General features: G+C 47.1%; 1 protein-coding gene across 1 annotated transcript in view; it reads left to right on the top strand.

Moving 5' to 3' along the window:
• tmc1 (transmembrane channel-like 1) overlaps positions 1 to 12,664 on the top strand; it is a 166,792-nt gene that overhangs the window by 34,993 nt on the left and 119,135 nt on the right. The window contains exon 6 of the mRNA XM_070871036.1: positions 2,951 to 3,086. Within this exon, the coding sequence (XP_070727137.1) occupies positions 2,951 to 3,086 (136 nt within the window). The remainder of the gene's footprint in view (positions 1 to 2,950; positions 3,087 to 12,664) is intronic.

Here is a 12,664-nt window from a genome sequence, read left to right as displayed (position 1 = left end):
GCTGCAGAATACCAAAGGACAAAAAACGTTAGTGGGAGTTGTGTACAGACCTCCAAACAGTAGTAGTGATGTTGGGGAGGGCATCAAACGTGAAATTAGGGGTGCGTGCAATAAAGGTGCAGCAGTTATAATGGGTGACTTTAATATGCACATAGATTGGGTTAACCAAACTGGAAGCAATACGGTAGAGGAGGATTTCCTGGAGTGCATAAGGGATGGTTTTTTAGACCAATATGTCGAGGAACCAACTAGGGGGGAGGCCATCTTAGACTGGGTGTTGTGTAATGAGAGAGGATTAATTAGCAATCTCGTTGTGCGAGGCCCCTTGGGGAAGAGTGACCATAATATGGTGGAATTCTGCATTAGGATGGAGAATGAAACAGTTAATTCAGAGACCATGGTCCAGAACTTAAAGAAGGGTAACTTTGAAGGTATGAGGCGTGAATTGGCTAGGATAGATTGGCGAATGATACTGAAGGGGTTGACTGTGGATGGGCAATGGCAGACATTTAGAGACCGCATGGATGAACTACAACAATTGTACATTCCTGTCTGTCGTAAAAATAAAAAAGGGAAGGTGGCTCAACCGTGGCCATCAAGGGAAATCAGGGATAGCATTAAAGCCAAGGAAGTGGCATACAAATTGGCCAGAAATAGCAGAGAACCCGGGGACTGGGAGAAATTTAGAACTCAGCAGAGGAGGACAAAGGGTTTGATTAGGGCAGGGAAAATGGAGTACGAGAAGAAGCTTGCAGGGAACATTAAGACGAATTGCAAAAGTTTCTATAGATATGTAAAGAGAAAAAGGTTAGTAAAGACAAACGTAGGTCCCCTGCAGTCAGAATCAGGGAAGTCATAACGGGGAACAAAGAAATGGCGGACCAATTGAACAAGTACTTTGGTTCGGTATTCACTGAGGAGTACACAAACAACCTTCCGGATATAAAAGGGGTCGGAGGGTCTAGTAAGGAGGAGGAACTGAGGGAAATCCTTATTAGTCGGGAAATTGTGTTGGGGAAATTGATGGGATTGAAGGCCGATAAATCCCCAGGGCCTGATGGACTGCATCCCAGAGTACTTAAGGAGGTGGCCTTGGAAATAGTGGATGCATTGACAGTCATTTTCCAACATTCCATTGACTCTGGATCAGTTCCTATGAAGTGGAGGGTAGCCAATGTAACCCCACTTTTTAAAAAAGGAGGGAGAGAGAAAACAGGGAATTACAGACCGGTCAGCCTGACATCGGTAGTGGGTAAAATGATGGAATCAATTATTAAGGATGTCATCGCAGTGCATTTGGAAAGAGGTAATATGATAGGTCCAAGTCAGCATGGATTTGTGAAAGGGAAATCATGCTTGACAAATCTTCTGGAATTTTTTGAGGATGTTTCCAGTAGAGTGGACAAGGGAGAACCAGTCAATGTGGTATATTTGGACTTTCAGAAGGCTTTCGACAAGGTCCCACACAAGAGATTAATGTGCAAAGTTAAAGCACATGGGATTGGGGGTAGTGTGCTGACATGGATTGAGAACTGGTTGTCAGACAGGAAGCAAAGAGTAGGAGTAAATGGGGACTTTTCAGAATGGCAGGCAGTGACTAGTGGGGTACCGCAAGGTTCTGTGCTGGGGCCCCAGCTGTTTACACTGTACATTAATGATTTAGACGAGGGGATTAAATGTAGTATCTCCAAATTTGCGGATGACACTAAGTTGGGTGGCAGTGTGAGCTGCAAGGAGGATTCTATGAGGCTGCAGAGTGACTTGGATAGGTTAGGTGAGTGGGCAAATGCATGGCAGATGAAGTATAATGTGGATAAATATGAGGTTATCCACTTTGGTGGTAAAAACAGAGAGACAGACTATTATCTGAATGGTGACAGATTAGGAAAAGGAGAGGTGCAACGAGACCTGGGTGTCATGGTACATCAGTCATTGAAGGTTGGCATGCAGGTACAGCAGGCGGTTAAGAAAGCAAATGGCATGTTGGCCTTCATAGCGAGGGGATTTGAGTACAGGGGCAGGGAGGTGTTGCTACAATTGTACAGGCCCTTGGTGAGGCCACACCTGGAGTATTGTGTACAGTTTTGGTCTCCTAACCTGAGGAAGGACATTCTTGCTATTGAGGGAGTGCAGCGAAGGTTCACCAGACTGATTCCCGGGATGGCGGGACTGACCTATCAAGAAAGACTGGATCAACTGGGCTTGTATTCACTGGAGTTCAGAAGAATGAGAGGGGACCTCATAGAAACGTTTAAAATTCTGACGGGGTTAGACAGGTTAGATGCAGGCAGAATGTTCCCAATGTTGGGGAAGTCCAGAACCAGGGGACACAGTCTAAGGATAAGGGGGAAGCCATTTAGGACTGAGATGAGGAGGAATTTCTTCACCCAGAGAGTGGTGAACCTGTGGAATTCTCTACCACAGAAAGTTGTTGAGGCCAATTCACTAAATATATTCAAAAAGGAGTTAGATGAAGTCCTTACTACTAGGGGAATCAAGGGGTATGGTGAGAAAGCAGGAATGGGGTACTGAAGTTGCATGTTCAGCCATGAACTCATTGAATGGCGGTGCAGGCTAGAAGGGCCGAATGGCCTACTCCTGCACCTATTTTCTATGTTTCTATGTTTCTAATTTAGTGAGGATGCCGAGAGGAGGAAGAGCAGAAGAATGGCATATTTACAGTTTGGAAGAACAAGAGAGGTAAGTTCAGCTGACCATCAATAGTTGTATCATAAAAATAAAAAGGTTTTAAATAATAAATTATGGTTGTGATGGCAAGAGAGACTAGTTAGATACCGATTAGAGTTACAAAAGAATATGTTTCTGAATAGTTGAGTACTAATCCTGCTCATTAACTCTTCCCTAAATTTGTTTTGGTGATGGGTGCCTTCATAACAGCCAGCTACTATGTTGGTAAATATTTTTCTTTTGGCTTCTAGCTCAGAAGAAGAATCTGAAGAAGAAGAAGAAATCATTACAGAAGAAGATATGGCCAAGCTGAAGGATGAAGTGGAAGAAAAGAAGAAACTAATTGCAACTTTACGAAACAAACCCGTGCCCATGAAGCAGAAATTACAATTACTGAAGTAGGTGCATCTGTTTTCTAAGTTATAAACAGGTTATGGTAAATTTTAAAAATGTGACCAAAAAACTTAAAAAACAAACAAGTTTTAAAATACTAAAAACTGGGTTTTGGGCAGGTTGGTGGTGAGGGTGGGGGGGGGGGGCGTTCAAATACAAAAGGTGCTCACTGTAGTTTCAGGCCTGGGGTATTTTAAATCCCAGGCCTCATTTAAATGCCATAGGTCTACTTTAGAAACATAGAAACATAGAACTTAGGTGCAGGAGTAGGCCATTCGGCCCTTCGAGCCTGCACCACCATTCAAGATCATGGCTGATCATTCAACCTATGAGACCAAAACTATCCCATGTGGCAAGGGACAATATTTCAGCATAAGACCACCATCTTTTCACTATAAAAGCAGAACATGACCATCTTTTTAGTTTGGCACTATTCCAATCCTATTTTCTCCTCTCTAAATTCCACTTTCCATCAACAATTTCTCACTTTTCCTCATTTGTGGATAGGCCAAAACAAAAGAAACATTCACAACTTCGGACAAATAGAAGTGCACACCTTAAAAATGTTTGGCCCAAATTCGGAGACCTTTCAATCAATATGCACTAAGTTTATTCCATTAAATAGAAACACATTGCATTTGGTGGTTGCCCAGTAGTACTTTGATCAACAAGTTCAGATATTGTCATTATAAACAAAAATTTACAACAGTACAAGTGTTAGGGGCGGACAGATTTCTCAAATGCTAGCCTCTCCTCTCCCACTCTTCGTAAACTAAAGTTAATCCAGAAATCTGCAGCAAGGCTCTCCTTCTTGCTCCATTTTATCTTCCACCAGCCATGTGTGCAGCCCACATCTTTTCTCTCCACACTACTTCCTGCGCAGTGCCACTCCACCATCCGAGGTCGTCCTTCAGTTTCCCCGCCGCTTTACTACCTCTCTTGCCCCCACCCACCACCCGACAGAAAAGACCAATCTCGGACTGAGCGTACGCTTCCCCTCTCCCTTTGATCCCGTCTGCGGCTCAGCGCTTTTGGCGGGGCTGCGGGGCTTGGTGTGGCACGGGGGATGTTTCCACTCATTTCGTGGGGGAAGAGGGTTCAGAGCAATCTTCTGACAGGCAAAGATCGGGCGGTCCTTGGCCACCTGCTAACATCCAGGTAAATGACAGGAAGTCTGTTTTCGGGAGGATCTCATGGGAGGGAAGGGGATAGAGAGTCCGGGGCAGGGAAGGCTGCCACTAACCAAAAGGTGCTCTCCTGTCTTCAGACCAACTGCAGGTCTGCTACTGCCGAGCTGTAAAGCTGCAGCAGTTTCCAGCCCCGGTTAAAATTGGATCAGGGTCCCATTGATGCCTTGGCACCTCGATTTACATAGATTTATGAGGGTCCTACCTAACTTCCCACAAAGCCCTTCAGATTAACATGTAAATGGTTGGAAATGGTCAAGATCTGAGTGGGTAAGTAACCTGCTCATTTTACTGGACACATGCCCAGTTTGTGCTAGGCGGGTATGGTTAAAATAGACTCCATTTTTTAATTTGTATTTGGACATTAGCTTTATATTGTGGTTCCTTAGTTAAATTGGTGAACTGGAAAATACTTTAAAAGATTTGAATGGGGCAATTTGTCATGTATTCAACTGTCATTGTAATCCATGTATAAACTGACCTAAGTTGTACACTGTGAGAACACTGACCACTAGGTGGTGAACTTGTGGGAGACACTCCTAACCTGGACTATCAGGTATAAAAGGGGAAGCTCCACCACCTTCATCACTTCAGTGCTGGCTAATAAAGATTACTGGTCACAGAATGACCTTCTCTCTAGTATGGGCCTCGTGTGCATTTGTACTGTATAGTAAGGACATATTATTGGCGACGAGAAACTGGGATTTAAACCATGCGAGCATGGCCACTAGCAGCACAGATGAGAGGTACTGTGTTGGTGATGATTGGGACGATTTTATTGAGAGACTACAGCAAAGTTTCGTCACTAAAGAATGGCTGGGACAGGATTCGGCCGACAAACGCAGGGTTCATGTCCTGACGGTTTGTGGATCCAGGACGTACTCCCTGATGAAGGACCTTCTAGCGCCAGAGAAGCCGGCGGACAAGACTTTTGAAGAGCTCAGTAAGTTGGTTGGGGAACACTTTAAACCGGCGAGCAGCATGCACATGGCGAGACACCAGTTTTACACGCATCGGCGGATAGAAGGGCAAAGCGTCCCGGACTTCGAGGCAGACCTCCGGTGACTGGCGAGCCGATGTAAGTTCCCAGATACATGCAGAGCGGAGGTGCTGCGAGACTTTTTTATTGAGGGCATCGGACACGCTGGGGTTTTCAGGAAACTGATTGAGACCAAAGAATTGACTCTGGAAACGGCGGCTTTGATAGCCCAGACATTTATCTCAGGGGAGGAAGAGACCAGAATTATGTTTGACAAAAATCTTGGTTTGAATGCAGCAAATGGACAGGGAGTCAACATTGTTAACATGGCACACATTTCTCCAGACAGACAGGGGCAATCGGACATGCCCAAGCATGTAGTCGAACCCAAAGGGGGAATTCAACAGAGACAATGGCTAGCTGAATGGTGATTCATGCCATCGCAAGGGACAATGCGGCCAGTAATGGGGCCATCTACACCTGTTAATAGTGCGCTTAAGGACAGTTACAGAGACAGTCAGAGATGATCGACTGGTAATGGACCTTTTGTTTCCAACAACGGCTCATGTTGGAGGTGTGGAGGCAAACACACAGCCAGAGCTTGCAGGTATCAGCAATATACCTGCAGAAACTGCAACCTCAGTGGTCACTTGGCTCGTAAGTGCAGGAAGCCTGCAGCCAGATTGATGTACGAGGAGGATGGACCCGATGTAAGCCCTATGAGGCCAAATGGACACTGGGGGAAATCGCTGGAAGCTGAAGTTCAGCGAGTTCATGTGGAGCACATATACAGTTCATACACCAGGACGCCACTGATAACGATGAAAGTGCTCCTCAATGGCATCCCAGTATCAATGGAGCTAGTCACGGGGGCCAGCCAGTCACTGATGAGTATCCAACAGTTCGACAAGTTGTGGACGTCCAAGCCCAGGAGGCCAAAATTATTGCCGATTGATGCACAGCTACGGACATATACAAAGGAGATCATTCTGGTGCTAGGCAGCGCCACGGTAGTCGTGACCCACAAAGATTCGGAGAACAGGTTGCCAATCTGGATTGTCCCGGGGGATGGTCCCGCACTGCTAGGGAGGAGTTGGCTTGCTGTCATGAACTGGAAATGGGGCGATGTCAATGCAATTTCTTCTGTGGAGCGAATATCATGCTCACAGGTCCTGGACAAATTTGACTCATTATTTCAACCCGGAATTGGCACTTTCATGGGGACCAAGGTAGTGATTCACATAAACCCGAATGCCAGGCCAGTACACCACAAGGCCAGAGCGGTGCTGTACGTGATGCCGGAAAAGATAGAAGGCAAATTGGACCACCTGCTGAGGGAAGGCATCATCTCGCCAGTCGAATTCAGTGACTGGGCGAGCCCGATTGTGCCGGTGCTCAAGGTGGATGGGTCGGTCAGGATATGTGGTGATTACAAGGCCACCATCAATCGGGTGCCACTCCAAGACCAGTATCCGCTACTGAGAGCGAGGACCTCTTTGCGATGCTATCCGCTGACAAACTTTTTTCAAAATTGGACCTGACCTCAGCTTACATTACCCAGGAGTTGGCGAGTGAGTCGAAGAAGCTGACCACCATTACGACACACAAGGGGTTGTTTGAGTACAACAGATGTCCGTTTGGGATTCGCTCGGCCGCCGCGATCTATCAACAAAATATGGAAAGCCTCCTCAAGTCGATTCCAAGGTTTTTCAAGACGCCATCCTCATCACGGGTTGTGATACTGAAGAACACCTCCGCAACCTGGAGGAGGTGCTACGCAGACTGGACCGGGTAGGTCTGCGACTGAAAAAGGCGAAGTGCGTCTTCCTTGCTCCAGAGATAGAATTCCTGGGGATGAGGGTAGCAGCAGATGGGATCAGACCTACTGTGTCCAAAATAGAAGCGATCCAGAGAGCACCCAGACCCCGTAACACGACGGAGCTGCGTTCGTTCCTGGGCTCCTGAACTATTTTGGTAACTTTATTCCCAAATTGAGCACGCTGTTAGAGGCGCTACATGTGCTCCCACGCAAAGGTCGTGAATGTGTCTGGGGGGGACAGCCAGGAAAGGGCTTTTGATAGAGCACGAAATTTGTTATGCTGCAACAATCTGTTAAAGCTATATGACCCATGTAAGAAACTTGTTTTAACGTGCGATGCATCGTCCTATGGGGTCGGGTGTGTGTTGCAGCATGTTAATGCCAAGGGTCAGTTACAGCCGGTAGCTTATGCCTCCAGAAGTCTGTCCCAGGCAGAACGTGGTAACGGGATGGTAGAAAAGGAAGCGCTTGCATGTGTATATGCTGTAAAAAAAATGCACTAGTACCTGTTTGGTAGGAAATTTGAGCTGGAGACAGATCACAAACCCCTTACGTCCCTTTTGGCCGACAACAAGGCCATAAATGCAAATGCATCGGCCCGCATTCAGAGGTGGGCACTCACGTTAGCCGCCTATGACTACACAATTCGGCACAGACCGGGCACCGAAAACTGCGCTGATGCACTCAGCAGGCTCTCACTAGCCACCACCGAGGGGACAACCGAGCATGCTGCTGAGATGGTCATGGCTGTTGAAGCTTTTGAAAGCGAAGGCTCACCCGTGACAGTCCGTTAGATCAAAGTCTGTACAAATAGAGACCCACTACTGTCTTTAGTCAAGAAATGTCTCCTGAATGGGGACTGGGCAGCCACGTACAGGGCATGCCCTGAGGAATTCAAACCATTTCACAGATGCAAGGATGAACTCTCGATTCAGGCAGATTGCCTACTATGGGGAAACCGAGTAGTCATGCCCCAGATGGGCAGAGAGATGTTCATCAGAGAACTCCACAATGAGCACCCGGGCATTGTCATGATGAAGCCAATTGCCAAGTCACACGTTTGGTGGCCAAGGATAGATGCAGACCTGGAACTTTGTGTTCGCAGGTGCAACACGTGTGCCCAGTTGGGCAATGCGCCCAGGGAAGCCCCCCTTAGCCCCGGGGTCCTGGCCCACCAAGCCATGGTCACGCATCCATGTGGACTACGCTGGTCCTTTCATGGGAAAAATGTTTTTAGTTGTAGTAGACACCTACTCCAAATGGATCGAGTGTGACATTCTCAATTCAAACACATCCTCTGCCACGGTGGAAAATCTACAGGCAATGTTCGCCGCCCAGGGGCTACCGGACGTCTTGGTCAGCGACAATGGCCCGTGCTTTACAAGCATTGAATTTCAGGATTTCATGGCAGGAAATGGTATCAACCATGTCAGAACAGCACCGTTCAAGCCGGCCTCAAACAGCCAGGCGGAACGAGCAGTACAGATAATCAAATTTTGAATGCTCAGAATCCAAGGGGGTTCCCTACAAAGCCGCTTATCACGCCTCCTGTTGGCCAATAGATCACGACCACACTCGCTCACAGGGGTTCCACCCGCAGAGCTGCTAATGAAAAGGATGCTCATAACCAGGTTATCCCTTGTACACCCCACCATGAAAGAAATTGTTGAGAGCAGGCGCCAGTCACAATGTGACTACCATGATGGGAATGCGAGGGTGCGATGTATTGATGTCAATGACCCTGTCTTTGTCCTCAACAACGCTGCAGGGTCCAAATGGCTCACAGGCACTGTGATTGCCAAAGAAGGGAATAGGATTCTGGTAATTAAACTTACCAATGGACAAATCTGCTGCAAACACATGGATCAACCAAAAAGGAGGTTCAGCAACCCCATAGAAGAAGCAGAGGAAGAACACAATGTAGAGTTCACTCCAGCACAGGTGACCGAACACCGGAACCAAGTGGAGGAGAGTCCAGTCACTGTGGGCAGTCCGGACAGGCCTGAGGCACCGCAAACAGCAGACACTCAGGCCAACGCCCAACAACCGGAGCCCCAACTCAGGCGCTCTACAAGAGAGCGTAAACCACCAGAGAGACTTAACCTGTGATCCCAATAATACTTTGCGGGGGAGCTGATGTCACCTATTCAACTGTCATTGTAATCCATGTATAAACTGACCTAAGTGGTACACCGTGAGAACACTGATCACTAGTGGTACACTCCTAACCTGGACTATCAGGGTATAAAAAGCGAAGCTTCACCCACCTTCATCACTTCAGTGCTGGCTAATTAACATTACTGGTCACAGAGTGACCTTCTCTCTAGTATGGGCCTCGTGTGCATTTGTACTGTATAGGAAGGACATATTACAATTCACTTAGATTTATTAGTTTTGAGGCTCCATCGACAAGCAAACCTCAACATACGGATTAGTTTAATCAAGTGGGCGACAGAAGCCTCAGGTAGTGATTTGATCGACATTTTAAAAACTGAATCTAAGTTGTATTATTACTGCAAAATGTGTGCATAACAATTAAACAAGAACTCTTAATGTGAAATTCATCACGAGGTGGTTTAATAATTGAGTATAACATTACAGTATTTTGCTGAGGGTACTATAGAAACATAGGGTCCAAGTTTCCACATGATAAAAAATGGGCGCCCCTCCGAGCTGGGCGCCCGTTTTTCGCGCCGAAAACGGCGCCGGAAAAAAAACGTGCGATTCTGGAGCGCCCTGCAGCTCCATGTCTGCTTGGCGCGGCGCCCAGGGGGGCGGAGCCTACACTCGTGCCGATTTTGTAAGTGGGAGGGGGCGGGTACCATTTAAATTAGTTTTTTTCCTGCCGGCAACGCTGCGCGTGCGCGTTGGAGCATTCGCACACGCGCAGTGTGAAGGAAACATTGGCACTCGGCCATTTTTGTAGTTCTTTGTAGCTGTTTAATTTTTGAACATTTTTTAATAAAAGCACATTACCATCAGCACATCAGCACTGAGAACGCTGCAGGAAACCTCAGAAAGTTGAGGCAGCCGTTTCCCTCCCCCTCCACCGCCCACCGTCGGGAACGGCTTCCTCCTCCCCCCCCGCGGGAACGAACGGCTTCCTCCTCCCCCCCCGCGGGAACGAACGGCTTCCTCCTCCCCCCCCGCGGGAACGAACGGCTTCCTCCTCCCCCCCCGCGGGAACGAACGGCTTCCTCCTCCCCCCCCGCGGGAACGAACGGCTTCCTCCGCCGCCCCCCCCCCCACGGGAACGAACGGCTTCCTCCGCCGCCCCCCCCCCCACGGGAACAAACGGCTTCCTCCTCCCCCCTCGCGGGAACAAACGGCTGCCTCAACTTGTGAGGCTTCCTGCACCATTCTCCCTGGGTGAAGCACTTTCACACAGGTAGGAAGATGGTTTATTTAATCTTTTCTTTGCTTATAAATGTTTATTCAGTTTGGATTTATTTGTATAATATTTGTATAAGTATAAATAAGGATTTATTATAGAATTTAATGACTTCCCTTCCCCCCCCTCCCCCCCCCCCTCGTTCTGGACGCCTAATTTGTAACCTGCGCCTGATTTTTTAATGTTTAGGCAAGGTTTTTTCAGGTCGACAAAAATCTTCACTTGCTCCATTCTAAGTTAGTTTGGAGTATGTTTTCACTGTGGAAACTTTGAAATCAGGCGTCAGTGGCCGGACACGCCTCCTTTTGAAGAAAAAATTCTGATCCAAAGTGAAACTGTTCTAACTGAATAGAACTGCAGAAAAAAAATGTGGAGAATTGCGATTTCTAAGATAGTCCGTTCTCCACCAGTTGCTCCTAAAAATCAGGCGCAAATCATGTGGAAACTTGGGCCCATAGAAACATAGAAAATAGATGCAGGAATATCCCATTCGGCCCTTCGAGCCTGCACCGCTATTCAATGAGTTCATGGCTGAACATGCAACTTCATAAGAGCATAAGAATTACGAACAGGAATAGGCCATCTAGCCCCTCAAGCCTGCTCTGCCATTCAAAAAGATCATGGCTGATCTGGCCGTGGACCAGTACCCCATTCAGTACCCCATTCCTGCTTTCTCGCCATACCCCTTGATCTCCCTAGTAGTAAGGACTACATCTAACTCCTTTTTGAATATATTTAGTGAATTGGCCTCAACAACTTTCTGTGGTAGAGAATTCCACAGGTTCACCACTCTCTGGGTGAAGAAGTTTCTCCTCATCTCGGTCCTAAATGGCTTACCCCTTATCCTTAGACTGTGACCCCTGGTTCTGGACTTCCCCAACATTGGGAACATTCTTCCTGCATTGAATCTGTCTAAACCCGTCAGAATTTTAAATGTTTCTATGAGATCCCCTCTAATTCTTCTGAACTCCAGTGAATACAAGCCCAGTTGATCCAGTCTCTCCTCATATGTCAGTCCCGCCATCCCGGGAATCAGTCTGGTGAACCTTCGCTGCACTCCCTCAATAGCAAGAATGTCCTTCCTCAAGTTAGGAGACCAAAACTGTACACAATACTCCAGTAGTGGCCTCACCAAGGCCCTGTACAACTGTAGTAACACCTCCTTGACCCTGTACTCAAATTCCCTCGCTATGAAGGCCAACATGCCATTTGCTTTCTTAAACGCCTGCTGTACCTGCATGCCAACCTTCAATGACTGATGTACCATGACACCCAGGTCTCGTTGCACCTCCCCTTTTCCTAATCTGTCACCATTCAGATAATAGTCTGTCTCTCTGTTTTTACCACCAAAGTGGATAACCTCACATTTATCCACATTATACTTCATTTGCCATGCATTTGCCCACTCACCTAACCTATCCAAGTCACTCTGCAGCCTCATAGCATCCTCCTCACAGCTCACACTGCCACCCAACTTAGTGTCATCCGCAAATTTGGAGATACTACATTTAATCCCCTCATCTAAATCATTAATGTACAAGGTAAACAGCTGGGGCCCCAGCACAGAGCCTTGCGGTACCCCACTAGTCACTGCCTGCCATTCTGAAAAGTACCCATTTACTCCTACTCTTTGCTTGCTGTCTGACAACCAGTTCTCAATCCATGTCAGCACACTACCCCAAAACCCATGTGCTTTAACTTTGCACATTAATCGCTTGTGTGGGACATTGTCGAAAGCCTTCTGAAAGTCCAAATACACCAACATCAACTGGTTCTCCCTTGTCCACTCTACTGGAAACATCCTCAAAAAATTCCAGAAGATTTGTCAAGCATGATTTCCCTTTCACAAATCCATGCTGACTTGTACCTATCATGTCACCTCTTTCCAAGTGTGCTGCTATGACATCCTTAATAATTGATTCCATCATTTTACCCACTACTGATGTCAGGCTGACCGGTCTATAATTCCCTGTTTTCTCTTTCCCTCCTTTTTTAAAAAGTGGGGTTACATTGGCTACCCTCCACTCCATAGGAACTGATCCAGAGTCTATGGAATGTTGGAAAATAACTGTCAATGCATCCGTTATTTCTAAGGCCACCTCCTTAAGTACTCTGGGATACAGTCCATCAGGCCCTGGGGATTTATCGGCCTTCAATCCCATCAATTACCACAACACAATTTCCCGACTAATAAGGATTTCCCTCAG

The sequence above is a fragment of the Pristiophorus japonicus genome, chromosome 1 (assembly GCF_044704955.1).
Source record: "Pristiophorus japonicus isolate sPriJap1 chromosome 1, sPriJap1.hap1, whole genome shotgun sequence".
NCBI lineage: Eukaryota > Metazoa > Chordata > Chondrichthyes > Pristiophoridae > Pristiophorus > Pristiophorus japonicus.
Note: the sequence above shows the minus strand (reverse complement) of the source record. Positions and strands in the feature narration are given on the sequence as shown.